We start from the raw sequence: 16,737 nt of genomic DNA, 5'->3' as shown, positions 1-16,737 counted from the left end.
CCGATCGTGTTTTTTTTCAGGAAAAATGTTATTTAATAGCCGAACTTTCAAAAAATGGTCGTTTAATACGTGAACTTGTTATATGGCCAATTTAAACATGAAGTAAACGTTGACCGGCCAATTTAAACATGAAGTATTCGTTGACCAGGCCAAAAACCACACGCCGTTATCTGTCGTTAACAGATCCGATAACAGCCGTTAACGATTCCGTTATTACCTAAAACGACGTCGTTTTGGGCTTAATCGCCGCCGTGAATCCTCTACATCTTCCAGCTACTTACCGGAGCATCAACCGTCAAAGCTGCAAACTCCTCTCCTTCCGATGTTCATCCTCCTCCTTCTCCGAGAAGCACCACAACGCGAATCCGCCCAAATCAGATGACCTAGTAGAGCTTCCTCTCTTCCCACTACCTCTCGTTCTCTTCCCCGGCGCAACAATCCCGCTTCAGATCTTCGAGTTCCGTTACTGAGTCATGATGCAAACGCTTCTCCAATCCGATCTCAGATTCGACGTTGTCTACTCCGACGCCGTTTCAGGTTTCGCAGCTGGAATCGGCTGCGTCGGAGAAATCGTGAAGCACGAGCGTCTCGTCGATGATCGATTCTTCTTAATCTGTAAAGGTCAGGAACGATTTCGCGTCACGGATCTCGTCCGTACGAAACCTTACCTCGTCGCGAAGGTGACGGGGCTTGAAGATCGACCGTCCGGTGAAGAGAATCTGGACGAATTGGCGAACGAGGTTGAGGTTTTGATGAAAGAAGTGGTTCAATTGTCGAATAGATTGAATGGGAAACCAGATAAGGAATCTCAGGATCTGAGGAAGAATCAGTTTCCGACTCCGTTCTCGTTTTTCATTGGTAGCACGTTTGAAGGAGCTCCAATGGAGCAGCAAGCGTTGCTGGAGCTTGAAGACACGGCGGCGATTAAGCCCAAAACGACGTCGTTTTAGGTAATAACGGAATCGTTAACGGCTGTTATCAGATCTGTTAACGACAGATAACGGCGTGTGGTTTTTGGCCTGGTCAACGAATACTTTATGTTTAAATTGGCCGGTCAACGTTTACTTCATGTTTAAATTGGCCATATAACAAGTTCACGTATTAAACGGCCATTTTTTGAAAGTTCGGCTATTAACCGACATTTTTCCCGTTTTTTTTCAGAAGAAATTTGGTTAGAGCTTAATACTAGTAATGATACAACAACAAAATCGTCGTGTAATTGACTTCAAATAACATTTTTTCGGATCCCATATATGTCTAAAACACTATTTTTTCTCTTAAAATCTGTTTTTTATCCATTAAATGTCGGAATACAAATTATTATTATTTAATTTTTGATGAGTCCATCTAATAAAAAATCTCTATCGGATTTCCACTGGACCTCATCATTCACTAGATGATACTCTAGATGATTAAATACATATATTTACATATCATCATGAATCTGTGAGACTGTGATCTTTCCTTTGTATTGGTGAATTATGATATACAAATCCCTTGGATTTATGTATTTATTTTCAAATATTAGAAATCTCCTAGTAGTAAAGTTTTGAATTCGATAAAATCAAGAAAGATTACACTAGACGCGTTAAATAAAATACACAAAAAGTGGCAACAAAATTTCCACAAAAAGGAAACAAAGAGATTGCGCCGTGAAATATGGTTTAGTGTAAGAAAACTAGAAAAGACTTATCAATTCACAATTCACATGCAAACACACACAATCTTCCCTCACGCCACGTGTATTCTTTGACGGCTACCGTTACATCATCATTGAAAAAACAAACAAAATATACAAAAATATCATAAAAAATCGCCGTTATAACTTTTTTCCTTAATAAATTTTCATTTTCACTACCCAAATTTAAACTTTTAAGGAAACAATGAAAAGAAACGCGTGTGTGGTTTTGTATATATAGATAGAGACATTTAAGTATATATGTGTGGGTATGATTTCTAGGGATGATCGACATGCAACAATGAAACAATCATCATCAATATTTCGAGAAAATTCAGAGAAAAAATCAGAGAGATGGATGATTATGAACATTGGAAGATCATCTCCATTTTTCTTGTCTTCTTTTTGTATAACTCTCTTCTTCACCGGTTTCTTCGTTTATCAGAATCCTTTTAAATCCATTGCTGATCAAAATGTTCTTTCTCTCCAACCTCAAATCGGTAAGGTAAAACCAAATAAAACAGAAAATATGATCAACAAAATATGTGAATATATGGATTATTTTTAATTGTTAATTGTTTTGAAATTATGATTTTATGTTGAAGTTTTCTGTATTTGTAAACTTATAAAATTTTTGATTATTATATTTTAACTATTCCCACGTTTTTGCTGTTTTTGAAAATCTCTCAATATATTTTGTTATTTTTGTGTTCTTGAGATTTTTTCTGAAAATTCTACTGATTTGTTTTATCTTTTGTTGTTGTGGTTTTTGGTTAGATCCTAAATGTGATTTATTCAAGGGACATTGGGTTCCAGACAAAAGAGGATCTTTGTACACAAACTCAAGCTGTTCTACAATTCCTGACTCAAAGAACTGTATAAAACAAGGGAGACCAGACAGGAGTTTCTTGTTCTGGAGATGGAAACCAGATGGTTGCAATCTTCCTAGGTTTAATCCGAAGGTGTTTCTCGGTATGGTTCGAGGCAAGAAGATGAGTTTTATTGGTGATTCTGTAGCTAGGAACCATATGGAATCTCTTCTTTGCTTGTTGTCAATGGTAATATAATGTGTTACTTTGGTTACAAGTAAGAATCATTGCTTTTGCTTAAGCTTTTTGTGTGTTTGCTTGTGTAGGAAGAAACTCCTAAGGTCATTTACAAAGATGGAGAAGATAGAAACAGGATTTGGTACTTTCCGAAACATGATTTTACTCTCTCGACTTCGTGGACTAAGTTTCTTGTAGAGGAACGAGAGAGGAGGGATGGTAACAATACAGGAACTGGATTGTTTGATCTAGACATTGGCAAGATCGATGAAGGGTGGTTTAAGGGTCTGCCGAATACAGACATTGCTATTGTCTCGGCTGCTCACTGGTTCTTCAGACCGATATTTATACATAGAGGAGATGAGACACTGGGTTGCATTTACTGTAACTTACCAAACATGACTCAGATTAGCCCGGAAGAAGGGTTTAAGCTTGTTTACTCAGCTGTCTTTAAGTTTATCGATGAGTGTGAGAAGTGTAAGGATAATTTGGTGACGGTACTGAGGACTATTTCACCTGCCCATTTCGAGAATGGGACTTGGGATACCGGAGGAACTTGCAGCAGGACGAGTCCTTTTGGAGAAAACCAAATTGACCTGCAGAGCAATGAGATGAAGATCAGGAGATCTCAGATTGAACAGGTTGAAGGTATAGCAACAAAACGGAACAACAAAGCAAAGAAGTTTGCGGTTTTGGATGTGACGAGGGTTATGCTGATGAGACCCGATGGGCATCCGAATGGTTACTGGGGAAATAAATGGATGAAAGGTTACAATGATTGCGTGCACTGGTGTTTGCCTGGGCCAATTGATGCGTGGAATGAGTTTCTAATGGCGATAATTAGACAGTTAAGATGATAATATGTGCAAAAACATACATAGCAGAAACATTCTTTTACTTTTCTAAATGAATACTGATGTTATTCATTGATGTGATTCATTCTTTTACATAGAGAGATACACAATATTCAATAGAACACATAATTTTCGTTTACCTCATATAAATACAGTTTCATGTTTTCACCGAGTGCTTCCTGTTGAATCCTGCAAGATATTAACACAACATGGCTTCTTCGAGCAATTCATGTTACAAAACACAAATGAAGTACAAATGAAGAATCTCAAGTCAATAATATAACGTTGGCCGAATTTAACTCTCTCATCTGCAGAAGATTCAAGCATTTGGGTATTGAAGAAGTATGCACCAAACTACATGCACTAGAAGTAGCTCAAATCTTTAACAGAAAACTTTTTCCGGCAGACCGGCACAATAAAAAACCTGAAGAATAATAGCTGATTTCTTTACCACAACCATAAGTACATTGCTTCTACACTATTCCATCAACAACGAAAACTTGATCCGGCACAATTTTGAAACGAAAACAGAAACAGAAAGCTCAAAACTTTTGTACACAGTAAATTGAGAACAGATAATAGCAAATTCTTCACACCATTCGGCACAATTTGAAACAGAAACCTAATAGCTAAATTTCTTTACCTACCATACATACATTGCTTCTATATAGTTCCATAAAGTGTAACTTACAAACCAGCGAAAACGAGATCAACAAGATCGCAGTGAATTATAACATATGGAGAAGCTCTGAAGAACCAGAAGATCAAACCTTTTACAAAAACCTTGAAACATAATTGCTTCTATACTGTTCCATCAAGATCACCAAGTTCGAGCCTTTTGTACACAGTCAACTGAGAAGATATTAACAGCGAGATGGCTTCGACCAATTCATGTTCATTCACAAAGACATGAAACAGAACTGAAGAATCTCAAATCAATAATACAACTTTAGTCAAGCTTAACTCTAATCTGCAGACGATTCAAGCATTTCGTTATCAAAGAAATTTTCACCAAAACTCCATAAACTAAAAGTAGATGTAACATAAACATAATTGCTTCTATACTGTTCCATCAAGATCATCAAGTTCCACCAAACAAGCTCGAAACTTTTGTTAACTAAAACCAAAGGAATTACATAATCAGATTGTTACTAACTCAAAGCTAAACATTTTCATATCAAGATTCCAAATTGTTACCAAGACCAAAAGAGAAGACTTCACGAACAGGAGAAAACTTAACAAGACCAATATCCATAGCATAACCATTCACAGGAAGCTTCAAATCTCTCAAAACCAAAAACCCTTCAGAGATACGTGACTTAGGAACATCAACAGCCACAGGACAAAACGGAACCCAAGAATCAACACGATACTCTTCACCAATCTCAAACCCTTCTTTCTTAATCACTTCACATAACTGAACCTGAAGCTGAAGAAGCGAAAGAGACGGTGTCGGCGAAAGAAACAGAGCATTGTTGTCATTAGAAAAGCTTCCAATTGAAGAGAAAGAGAGAGAGATTGGTTCTTGTTTCGATGAGAATGATTTCAAGATTGGTTCAAGCTTTGTTGAATCGATGAATGAAGATGAGAATAAAGTTATGTGTGGACGAGACTCGTTGTTGATTAGCTTTGTACTGATTTGACGACGAGCGAAAACGTTCCAAGCTTTCAAGACTTGGTTCTCGAGTGATGGATCGAAGTAGAGCTCGATTGCGTAGCCTTGTGACGACATCTTTTGATTGATTTCGTTTGGGGATTTTGAAGATTGAGGATGGAATTGAAAAGGGTAGTGACGATCTGAGAGAGAGATTTAGGAGTTTTTGGTGAAGAGAGAAACCCTAAGAAGAGAGATTTGGGAGGGAGTGAGAGAGAGAGTTGTGGAGAAGAAGACGAAGGGGAAAGGGGAAATATTTCAAAGTCATTAAATTAAATTTTATATTTTACTAATTTTGATATACTTTTTTTTAAATAACTTTTACGTAGACATGACCAAAAACTAACCGTAACCGTATTTTGAACCATAATCGGATCGTTTCTCAACCGTAACCGGACCGTAACTGTGTAAAACGGTTAATAACCGTAACCGTTAACCGTAAAAATAGATTAGTTACGGTTAAAAAATATATTAACCGTAACTGTTAATTAACCGTAAACGTATCAAAACCGTTAGTTAACCGTATGGTTAACCGCATAATTAACTGTATAGTTAAAACCTTAAATACATAATTATTTTACGGGCAGCCTGTAGCAATCAACCTGTAATATATGCACTCAACTAGGATCACCATATACTTTCGACCTCTACCAAATTCATCCTGTATTTTTCTTCTTCTTCCTAATTCCACCCAATCTATAAAATTCTATCTAATTAACCAAATTCAATAAATCTCTAAAATTGCGATTTAAAATCAATAATACGCTTTCATTATCTCGCGATTTGGGTATATCAGAGTTTAAAATCTTGACTCGGCTAAGGTTTTCAATGTGTTGTTGACATGTTGTTGAGAAATTTTTAAACCCTGGTGTATTCAAAATCACGAAATAATGAATGCGAATTATTGATTTTAAATCGCAATTTCCGCGATTAATTGAATTTGGTTAATTGAATAGAATTTTATAGTTTAGGTGGAATTAGGAAGAAGAAGAAAAATACAGGGTGAATTGGGTAGAGGTCGAAAGTACAGGGTGATCCTAGTTGAGCGCATATATTACAGGTTGATTGCTACATGTAGCCCTTATTTCACTAAACAAAGTCTTAGATGGTTCAATGCACCCACTACTAAAATTAATCCATTCCACTAGTCCACTACTCTTGTAATCGTTTCTTAATTCTCACCACATCCTCTCTATAGTATTGTTTGGAATATGTGTTGGCAATATGACTATTCAGGATATCGTTGTTTCATAGATGAATCATGGAAAGGAACCGATACTTTTTCAGGAACATGATGGTATTGTACATCATCAAATGGAGAGATGCCAACCATGGGAGCTGCCAACATCCGCAGAAGTCTATCTCCTCTACATACAGAAGTCGAAGCTCTTCTTTGGGCGATGAAGTGTATGATTGGTGCTGACAACCAAGATGTAGCTTTCTTTATAGACTGTTCAGATTTGGTGAAGATGGTGTCTTCTTCAACCGAATGGCCGGCTTTTTCAGTATACCTGAAGGACTTTAAGAGTGACAGGGATGAATTTTTAAGTTTTTCTTTATCTTTAATTCCTCGTAGCGCAAATGTAAAAGCGGATAATTGGCTCGACAAGTTCGTACCGAACCGCTTCACATCACTTATGTAAACAATATTCCGCAGGAATGGCTCTTTTGAGCGTTTAATTTAAGATGTTGACAAAAAAAAAAAGTGTTGGCAATATGACAATAACTCAATCATTATAATTATGACCATTGATTTAGTTATTCGTTGGTTTATTTAACTGAACAAAATAGCTAATTAACTACATATATTTGAAACACATAATCACATATATTAGATATTATAAAATAAATATTATTTGATATATCATCATTAATTTTTTTATTCTAAAGGTTAAAAAATCTAACCTTTTGTCTTTAATATTGACCGTATCGTAATCATCAAATAACCATAACCGTATTTAACCGTAACCGTTGTAACCGTAACCGTATTTAACCGTAACCGTTTTAACAGTATATATAGTGGTTAATGTTACGGTTAGAGAAAATTTATAATCATAACCGGTGGTTAATAAACCATAACCGTAACCGTGGTTATGCCTACTTTTACGGAAGTAAAATATTACTCAAAATTTTTTAAATATTATTATTTATTTATTTAAAATTTATAAAATTTTAAAATATTAAAAACATTTAAATTTAAATTTATAAAAAGTTTAAAATGTTACGGGCTTGGACCAAGATCCATTACGCAGAAAACCCAATTTACAAAAAGGTCAATCGGAAACATCACCGGAAAACTGAAAAACTCGAACCTTGCTGATGGCCGGAAGCAGAGTGGCCGGAGCCTTAAATTAAAGCAGAGTGGCCGGAGTATTAATTTATTCATGTCACCATTTTATCGAAATGGTCTTCCAAAGTAAGATCCTCAGCTTGTGCATTTCATCCAAGACGTGGCCACATATGTTAGAGTAAAAAAAATTTAGAGGTAATGGAAAATGTGTTTATGTATTTGAGAGAGAGTTTTAGGAAATACAACTTTATTATTTTTATTTTAATTTGAAGACAACTTCACAACCTTCCAACAAATGAGAGAGGGAGGAGGTATTTATAGTCTCCAACTACAAAATATCTAAAATATTTTAATCCTAAATCTAGAGAGTTCTTAACATAATATCTAGATTATAATATTCTAATTATCTAGATTATTCTATAAGAATATCTAGATTCTTAAGTTTAAGGAGGTGGAAAATGATTCTAGAAAATTTCTAGAACTTTTTAAGGGGGTGTATTTGGCCCACCAGATGATCCAATAATTAAACTTGATTCAAAATCAAGTTTAACTTTCAACAACATAGTGGTCCAGAAACTTAGTGGTCGTGAGGTTGATAGATGGAATATCGTAGTTGAATATGCCTGTCTGCCCGGAGGCCGTCTTCATAATCGTGGTTGCCCATGCTTTCAAACAAGCTGAATCTGTTCCTTTGTCAATGAGTTTTGCGAGTTTTGGGGCTGGCATTGGAACATGTTCATTATTATTTTTAAACATACATCTGTTTGTAACATGTGTGAGTAATAAAAATTATTGTTCAGTTACAAGCTATATAGTACCATTTTATTGTTACTACATAGAGTGCTTCTCATCTCTATCAACATAAACACATTCTACAAAGAGATAATTAATCATAATAATCATCGTTTCCAAACATTCTTTTAAATCTATATTTGGTCGTCTATGTTTTTGATTAGAAGAGGAGCTTCCTCTGAAAGCGACAACAATTGAGTCTTCTCTTCTTTTGCTTTTCCCCACATCACAGTGTAAAACCCTAATGATATCAAAATCCCTCCGACCAAACTGCAACATTAACCAAAAAACAATTAACCATTAGATGTTTGGTTTTTCTTGTTTCACAAACAAGTGTGTCTGTATACCTTCCGAGGTAAAACAAATCGCCAAGAAAAATCGCTCCCATTATCACTGCTATTAAAATCGATAAAGGTCTGAATATAGCTAAGTAAACAGGTCCTTTATTACGTACTGCCCATAGATGAATCGCGTAATATCCTGGATTAAATATTCCCTGAGAAAAATAGTTATACTATAGTATTGAAACAAAGTTTAAAATATAATTAATTTTTCTTAAAAATTAAAAAATTTACGTACCCCGACAACTATGCAAACCAATGTAATGTCAAAATGAATGATCCATATGCTCGGATTGTTCTCTTCTGCTACGATTCCGATCAATGACGTCAAGATTGAAGCAATCAGAAAATAGAAGAAAGAGACCGTGAATGGTGCTGGGTATATCTTCATTATGTGTGCCTGTCCAATTCAATATTAATCTACTATGAGGAAAATTTAGTTTATGTACATACATGTATCATCAAGATATCAAGTAAAAAGTATTAATATGGTATTACTTGAAGAATGAAAGCAACAGGAACGAGGGTGTCTTTGATGGCTAAAAGACAACCACCGATGATCCAATCGGAGTTTGAGGATGATAACGGCGGAAGAAGCTGATGGAGTTCTTGAAACGGCGGAGAAGATGGGGTGAAGACTCGTGGACCATGGTAGAGAACTACCACAAGTGCGCCAACTAGTGAAACTATTGTCCCAACCATTTTGGCTATACTACTCTTTTCTTTGAAAGATGCTTTCTCCATTCTGTTTTTTGTTTAACAAATTGAAAACATGACAAATATTTAAATGAAGAAATGTTTTGCTAAATAGTAAAAGCAATCATTTTAATCATAGAAATGAAAATTTTCAAAATTACTATTACCAATGAAATTTGTAATAAAACCTGACGCGTTAATAAATAAAAATAATTTTAAAAATGTAGTTATTTGCACTTCTCGCAAATGAATATACCTACATTTAACACATTAAAGAATAATATAAAATTTATATTATAAGAAATTACATGTTTATATAAAAATTTTACATATGATAAATTAAATTTTCACATAAAATAAAATATAACTTTGTCATTGCGTATATCACAAAATTTTGGTTATTTGTTTTAAATCATCCTAAAAGAGGTTTTGAGACATTGTAATTTGTGCTTCGGTTCTCAGAATAGCCCCACAAAAAAATTGCGGTGGATTTATTATGTAATCGGAATTAAGAGGGAACATTTGGTATTTCTAAATTTTTAGTTGCCTTTTCGGGTTTCGCTCCTATAATTATATGGTAGGTTTTCACTCTCTCAGAGTTTTTGTTTTTGGTTTTTTTTTTCGTGTACTAAAATTTTAAATAATTAAAAATAAAAAGGTTTAGGTTTTACAAAAATGTATAACTACGAAATTGGAATTTTTTTTATGGGTTGCTTTGTTCTAGTTTCTCCAAGCACCGATAAAACATTGTCATTACTACTCACATTAATAATACTGTAAATAAGGGTACCATATGTGCTCTAGCCTCTATGTTCCTAATGTTCAAGATTAATCATAATGTGTTTTCGGGACTCATATGGCCCGCTCTGTATCTCACAAAGGAAAGGGATCGACTTAGCTAGGCATTTTAATTGAGACGTCGATCCGATATTTTGGTTCGATTTGTTTTGAAAATTGATCCGCAAAATTTTAATTTTGCGGGGTAATCAGTTAACATCGGTTCAAAACTTCCAAACTGATTAATTTCAAAAGAAAAAAAAAACTTCAAACTTTCTTTTGATCATATCAAATCTTCTTCTAAAAAATCAAAATTCTGAAATTCTTTATATACAGAAAATTCATTAAAAGAAAAGTAAAAAATTAGTGTTACAAAAACCTAAAATTGTTGTTTTTATTTAGAACATCACCAATGATGTTTACATTACAGCTAATGTCCAATTAAAATAATGAACCTGACTAACATGTGCCACACAATTATCCCTGTCATTTTCCTGAACCTGATGTAGATCTAACAATAACTAAACTTTGTTAAAAACTTATTATTCTGAAATTTTATTACTAAACATGTAAATTAAGTACAAAATTTATTTATTTATTTTGCAAACTGATGATTCAAGTGCCTTAATCTACAAAACAGCACACTTCTATTGAATAATCCTATCTGTATTATATTCCCTTTATTAAAGTAACCCAAAAAATCAGGGACTAAGTTAGTCCGACTAACTATAAGCATAGTTCCTGCCACTAACACTACCACTAACACTACCACTACCACTACCACTACCACTACCACTACCACTTATATGTGACGCTTATTAATGAGAAAAAAGTTTCTGCTATATATTTTTTGTTAATGGGTAGAAAATTTCTGACATCACTAATGAACAATTCATAAATGTAAGAAAAAAAAAGGAAAATGGATTAAAAACCTGAAGATAATGGCGAGGATGAAGGTAATGGCAGGATTGATATTGCTAATGGCTGAAGCTAAAGTTGGGTTACTGTATTCGATGCCTATGAATCCTGTGATCAGATACGTTGATCTGTTCATTTTATATTTATATTAGTAAAAAGTAAAATATGTTAGGAACATTTTCAGGTTAATAAAAATTGCTTTACTAAAAATTAGATAAAATAATTACATTCAAAAGTTGAAGAAGAACAAGAAGTGTAGTTGGCTTTACCCTAGCAGCCCAAGAACTCCAATTTTACAGAGTATTGAAAAACTTAATGGAGGAAGTGATCTTGACCTGCAAAAAAAATCCACAAATCATCAAATGAAATTTTTTGACAAAACAAGAAACAATCAATAAAAAAAAATAAATAAATAAATAATAATAATAAAAAAAAAAAGAAACAATCAAATATGGTTTATGAATTGTATCAAATTTTTTTTAAAAAAGAAGTTGTTATCTAGAAACCTGTAAGAGAAGATGTGAGAAGGAAGCAGAACAAGAGAGCCAATGAGATAAGAGTAGATGAGGAAGGTATAAGAATTAAGGCCTTTCGAAGTAGCTGCTGCTTTAAACAGAGTATTCATCGCCACGTTTCCGGTTTCAGTCGCTAACATCGCCGTCAATAACACGGCGTCTCTCCGACGGAGACTAATGGAGGCCATTGTCGGCAAGATCAAAAGATAGAGAGCTTAATGTGTGGAATGACTAATGAGAGAAGCCTTATAAAAATCCACCAGAGTTCTTTATAATATCTTGTGTTCCTCTTTGGGACCAAAATGATGATTACGACAAAAATAAAATTATTGGAATTTTGGTGGGCCTTCCTAATCGTTTGGTCTCTCCTAGTTCTACGTGAAATGATCTTTCTAATTATTTAATAAAAATGGTGTTCGATGAAAAAAAAAAAAGTTTGACGTGAAATGAAAATTTGGATAATTTTGTTGTGAAAACGTATTTCAAATGATTTTATAACTTAAGAAAGAAGTATCAATATAAGAGAGAAGTAAAAAATAGAGAGAGTTTTTGCATTGATTTTGTTGTGATTTTTTTTTTGTGTACATTTTACAATGAATTTGATGGTATATATAGAGAAGAAATATAGAGATGTTTAGTGATGGTGGTCTCCACATAAGTGTTTTACACCATCCATTTATAAGTGGGAAGTGTTGGTGATTTTACACCATTGATTTCTTAGTGGAATGTTTGTTGAATTTGATTTTCATAACAAATTTAAAATTCTTTATCCTTATTGGACCTTCTCAAGAGTGGTTTTTCTTTTAACTCTCTTGGAATGGGAAGTCCCGTTCACAAACCTTGAATGTTTTTGTAACGCTTGGAGATGGACAAATTCTTCAACAAAGAGTTTCCCGCAGATACACTATCGAATATCGATACAGCACCCGGATCGAAATCCAAATGACTAAGTTTTCGTCATGTAATACTGTTCTTTTTTTTTAATTTAGTGTTAAATTATATTCAAAAGAAAATAAACGTTTTTACATATGAAATGCTAACTTTTTCGAAACATTTTGAATAGAGCTTTTATCGTGTATTCTCTATTGTCTTGATTCAAACCAAGCTTGGATATGCCACCTGCAAATCTCAAATCTCCCCCTCGGATTGTGCTTAATCGGTTTCAAGCTTGGATGTCATGCAATATTGTTCTGATCTAATTATATTAATCTGTTTTATAATTATGTTATAATGATATCAATAAAATCTATCATAAATAAAATTATAGTAATATTTCAAGTTATGTACAAAGCAATATGTACACATTAACCAAAAGTGTAACTACGAGTATGTAACAACAACATACTAAATTTGGTCATTGTAGCCGTTCAATAGAAGAGGGGTTTTCTCTTTTTCCGAAAGTAACAACTGATCCTTCTCTTCGTTTGCTTTGCCCCACATCACAGCGTAAAACCCCAACGTTATCACAACTCCTCCGATCAAACTGCAACATAAAGCAAAAAATCGAAAATATTTTGTTTGTATATATGTGTATAATATAATGAAGACTATTGATCACATACCATCCAAGATAGAGAGAATCGTTGAGAAAAACTGCGCTCATAACCACTGCTATTAAAATCGACAATGGCTTAAATATCGCTAAGTATAGAGGTCCTTTGTGACTTACTGTCCATGAATGAATCACATAGTACACTGAAGTAACTATTGCCTGAAATGTTTTATAAAAGACTATGTTAAGATCAAAAGTAAATAAATATATTGGTAATTTTTTTTAAATACGAATATCGTACCATAGTAACAATTGTAATCAAAGTAATGTCAAATCGAATGATCCAAACGCTTGGATTGTTCTTTTCCACTACTAGTCCAATCACTGAAGTCACGATTGAAACTGATACAGTGTAGAGGAAGGAGACTGTGAATGCCGCTGGATATTCACTCATTATTTGCGCCTGTCCAAAATCATTATATAGAATAAACATTGAAATAAAATTGATGCATGTTCAAGCTTGTCTTGCTTGACCTCATGGCCGCCTCTACCTATATGCCTATATCGAGTTTTAAACTCCAATGTTTATGAAATAGAACTTCCCTTTGAGAATTCTCTTCTATAGGTAAGCAAATCGTTATTGGACTATGACCAACTCCATCATCTATTGATTAGCCTAGAATTTGATTGTACGTTGTTTTGTGATAGCACATGAGTGTTGCTAGTATGGGGTAATTCTTTATGGGTTGTTGTTTTCAGGTTAGGTTCTCTATTTGGCCTAGGATCGAGGATCCAATCTGTTGTATTTTAAAAATTCTGCCTCCGATAACAAAATTAGTCTCTTTTGCATGGAACATATCGAACATTTTGTTGATGAACCACGTAAATCTATTTATATTTCTCTCTATTTTTTTTTCCGCACCCGTCAAAACATTATGGATCCGTAAGTTTTTACGGAATAGTGTAAAACTGTACAAAACAGTTGGAAATGAAAACTGTACAAAAAAGCACTTCGGTGCGTTTCTATCGGGGCTGACCGGATCAGCCGATAAAATTTATCAAAAAAAAAAAAAAAATGCTGTACAAAAAAGCTGAGAGTAAAACTTTTAATAACACTTTTGATATCGTTTTTGTGATTGGTAACTGTCAAAACGGTATAACCTATACTATAGCTGTATGGAGTTACCATTCAAACCCTATATTTTTTCATTTGAGCTCTTGAAAACTTTAACCATTCATCATTTTGAAACTGCGGTATAATTTTCATTTTATCCTCATTACTACATTTTTTTCTCAAGATAATTTGTTGTCACTAGAGCTCTCACTCATCCCACAATTCCTTATAAACCCTCGAAATGGTTACAACAAAAGTTTATGGTCGTTATGGTTCTCCACTTAACCATAAAGTTTTGGAGTATATCTATTATGTATAAGAACAAAAAATGTTACCTGGAGAATGAAAGATACAGAAACGAAGATGTCTCTTGTGGTTAGAAGAGCTCCGCCGATGAGCCAATCTGAATTTGAAGATGATAACGGTGGAGGAAGCTGACGGAAGTTTAGATACGGCGGAGATGATGCAATGAAGACACGTGGACCGTGGTAGAGAACCACCACAAGTGCGCCTATTAGTGACAATATTGTCCCAATCACTTTGGCCACACTGCTCCTTTCTTTGAAAGATACTTTTTCCATTCTTTATTCACAAATTAAAATTATGTGTTATATTTTATGGATTCTAAAATAAGAAACAAAGGCATAAATGCCATCGTAAATAGTCAAAGAAAGACGAATTGATACGCATCTAGTTGAATAATGCAAACAAACAATTGGGGCTTAGCATTTTTCCACTCCATGTATTAGCGCAATCAGTATTACTCAAAATGAACTCGATACTTAGAGAAGTGGATTGTATTGTTACAAATTCTTGGATGCTAAAAAATAAGAGATACTAATTTTTATATCCAAATATTTAACACATATTCAAACTATATGGTCTACATTCAAGAGTTGTATTCACTAAAACATTTTTAAAATTACATTTTTGGAATTTGTTGAAAAAAAGTTACGATTGTGAGTAAGTAGAATAAAGTTATGGTTGTAACATAAATTTGTAAAATATCTTAAGGAATATTTTATGTAATATTCCCTCAGCTTTGTACTATAAATACCAAGGTTTGGTGAGGTGTTAGAACCAAACTAAGTGAGTGAGAAAGAATTTGTGAGTGTCTATAAAACTCTTTTTCACTCACTTAACTTTGTTCTAATCCCTCATCAAATTTTAGTACTTATAGTACAAAGCTTAGAAAATATTAAATAGAATATTCCTTCAAAAAGGTTTGCACAAAAAAAAGAAAAGAATATTCCTTAAAATATTTTACAAATTTAATTTACAACCATAACTTTATTTTACACACTCAAAATAATAACTTTTTCAACACTCCAGAAATGTACTTTAAAATAGTTTTTTAAAATATGTGTCGGTGGATACAACTCTTGAATGTAGATCATATATTTTGAATATGTGTTAACTCATTTACTAAATAACTTAAATAAATATATTTTTAAGATATATATTTAATATTATAATGCATTATATTTTTATCTAAAATTTTCACGATCACCTTTATTTTATTTTATATTAACAACTTTAGCATATTTATTTATATAATTAAATTTTCACCACTCGTCGTTTACCGAATTCACTATACATATACATATGTATCTGAGATAGTGGTAGCATAGCCGCATAGGGCTCCGCAATTGGCAACTAGGAATTAGTGAATTACCAAATTAGGAAAACCTAACATGATCCAACTTAAAAAAAAAAACTTAAGTTGGTGAACTAAAAACAATATTCAATTTTAAGTTGCCTTATTTAGCTGATTATGCCTGGGAAGAAATTGTTACAATTTCGGCTGTGAACTAGAATAGTCTGTTTTTAGAATAATCTGAAATCTGCAAATATTGGGAAAAGAAAAAAATCAAACCTGAAGATAATGGCGAGGATAAAGGTAAGAGCAGGAGTGATATTGCTAATGGCAGAGGCTAAGGTTGGGTTGCTGTATTTGATGCCTATGTATCCTGTGATCACATACATTGATCTGTTGTGTTTTTTTTTTTTCAGCCAAAAACCATTTATTAGAATGGCCCCATAAAATAACATATTAACAAATAGGGACATAATTTCATATTTAAAATTGGAAAAAAAGATTGTGTTAATTAGACTTTACCCTAATAATCCAAGAAGTCCTATTTTACAAAGTATTGCGAAACTTAGGGGAGGAAGTGATCTTGACCTGTAAAGGAAAACAAAAAAATATACAAATGAATTGAAATCAATACAAAATAATGGTTATAAATGGTCTTAAAGAATAAAGTTATTAGAAACCTGTTGGAGAAGAAAAAAGAAGGAAGAAGAACGAGAGAAGCAAGAAGATAAGAATAGCCGAGGAAAGCATAAAGATTGAGCCCCTTTGAAGTTGCTACTTTAAACAAAGTACTCATTCCAACGACGCCGGTTTCAGTCGCCAGCATCGCCGTCAAGAACAAGGCCTCTCTCCGCCAGAGACTTAATGTCCCGGCCATTATTGGAAATGATAGAAAGAGTAGTGTGAATTGTGAGTCTCTAATTCATTATTATTTTGTTGCTTTTCTTGATGTTACAATATAAAGGAATGGCAT

At 33.6% G+C, this 16,737-nt stretch overlaps 4 protein-coding genes and 1 pseudogene across 10 annotated transcripts; 2 read left to right on the top strand and 3 right to left on the bottom strand.

Annotated features, from left to right (window-relative positions):
- The first annotated feature begins 221 nt into the window (after positions 1-221).
- Positions 222-1,152, top strand: LOC9313159 (annotated as a pseudogene).
- A 607-nt stretch (positions 1,153-1,759) lies between these two features.
- LOC9311496 (protein ALTERED XYLOGLUCAN 4-like) lies at positions 1,760-3,712 on the top strand. Its single transcript, XM_002877044.2, has 3 exons — positions 1,760-2,178; positions 2,456-2,736; positions 2,814-3,712. Exons 1-3 carry the CDS (start codon positions 1,950-1,952, stop codon positions 3,579-3,581), a joined length of 1,278 nt encoding a protein of 425 aa, XP_002877090.2. The 5' UTR covers positions 1,760-1,949; the 3' UTR covers positions 3,582-3,712.
- An 859-nt stretch (positions 3,713-4,571) lies between these two features.
- Positions 4,572-5,476, bottom strand: LOC9311495. Its single transcript, XM_021026269.1, has one exon. The coding sequence runs from the start codon at positions 5,308-5,310 to the stop codon at positions 4,756-4,758; it is 555 nt and encodes a 184-aa protein (XP_020881928.1). The 5' UTR covers positions 5,311-5,476; the 3' UTR covers positions 4,572-4,755.
- A 2,766-nt stretch (positions 5,477-8,242) lies between these two features.
- Positions 8,243-12,107, bottom strand: LOC9311494 (WAT1-related protein At3g28130). Of its 5 annotated transcripts, none has more exons than XR_002332078.1 (7): positions 11,553-12,103; positions 11,316-11,381; positions 11,061-11,174; positions 9,154-9,400; positions 8,894-9,055; positions 8,662-8,794; positions 8,243-8,584 (listed from the first exon to the last, which is right to left on the bottom strand). XR_002332078.1 is itself a non-coding variant. In XM_002875380.2 (7 exons), the coding sequence occupies exons 1-7, from the start codon at positions 11,747-11,749 to the stop codon at positions 8,449-8,451; spliced, it is 1,071 nt and encodes a 356-aa protein (XP_002875426.2). In that variant the 5' UTR covers positions 11,750-12,098; the 3' UTR covers positions 8,243-8,448. The 5 variants fall into 5 exon arrangements, 4 of the variants coding, with proteins under 4 accessions (XP_002875426.2, XP_020882032.1, XP_020882031.1 ...); XM_002875380.2 differs by having other exon boundaries at positions 8,662-8,810; positions 11,553-12,098; XM_021026373.1 differs by having other exon boundaries at positions 8,662-8,810; positions 11,274-11,381; positions 11,553-12,094.
- Positions 12,108-12,792: 685 nt separating this feature from the next.
- Positions 12,793-16,723, bottom strand: LOC9311492 (WAT1-related protein At3g28100). Of its 3 annotated transcripts, XM_021025270.1 has the most exons (8): positions 16,445-16,713; positions 16,287-16,352; positions 16,044-16,157; positions 14,503-14,749; positions 13,355-13,516; positions 13,231-13,272; positions 13,124-13,154; positions 12,946-13,044 (listed from the first exon to the last, which is right to left on the bottom strand). In XM_021025270.1, the coding sequence occupies exons 1-8, from the start codon at positions 16,639-16,641 to the stop codon at positions 13,040-13,042; spliced, it is 864 nt and encodes a 287-aa protein (XP_020880929.1). In that variant the 5' UTR covers positions 16,642-16,713; the 3' UTR covers positions 12,946-13,039. The 3 variants fall into 3 exon arrangements, with proteins under 3 accessions (XP_002875424.1, XP_020880929.1, XP_020880930.1); XM_002875378.2 differs by having other exon boundaries at positions 12,793-13,044; positions 13,124-13,272; positions 16,445-16,711; XM_021025271.1 differs by lacking the exons at positions 12,946-13,044; positions 13,124-13,154; positions 13,231-13,272; positions 13,355-13,516 and adding an exon at positions 13,523-13,930 and having other exon boundaries at positions 14,473-14,749; positions 16,445-16,723.
- Between the last annotated feature and the right edge of the window lie 14 nt (positions 16,724-16,737).

The sequence above is a fragment of the Arabidopsis lyrata genome, assembly GCF_000004255.2.
Source record: "Arabidopsis lyrata subsp. lyrata unplaced genomic scaffold ARALYscaffold_5, whole genome shotgun sequence".
Classification (NCBI taxonomy): Eukaryota; Viridiplantae; Streptophyta; class Magnoliopsida; order Brassicales; family Brassicaceae; genus Arabidopsis; species Arabidopsis lyrata.
Note: the sequence above shows the minus strand (reverse complement) of the source record. Positions and strands in the feature narration are given on the sequence as shown.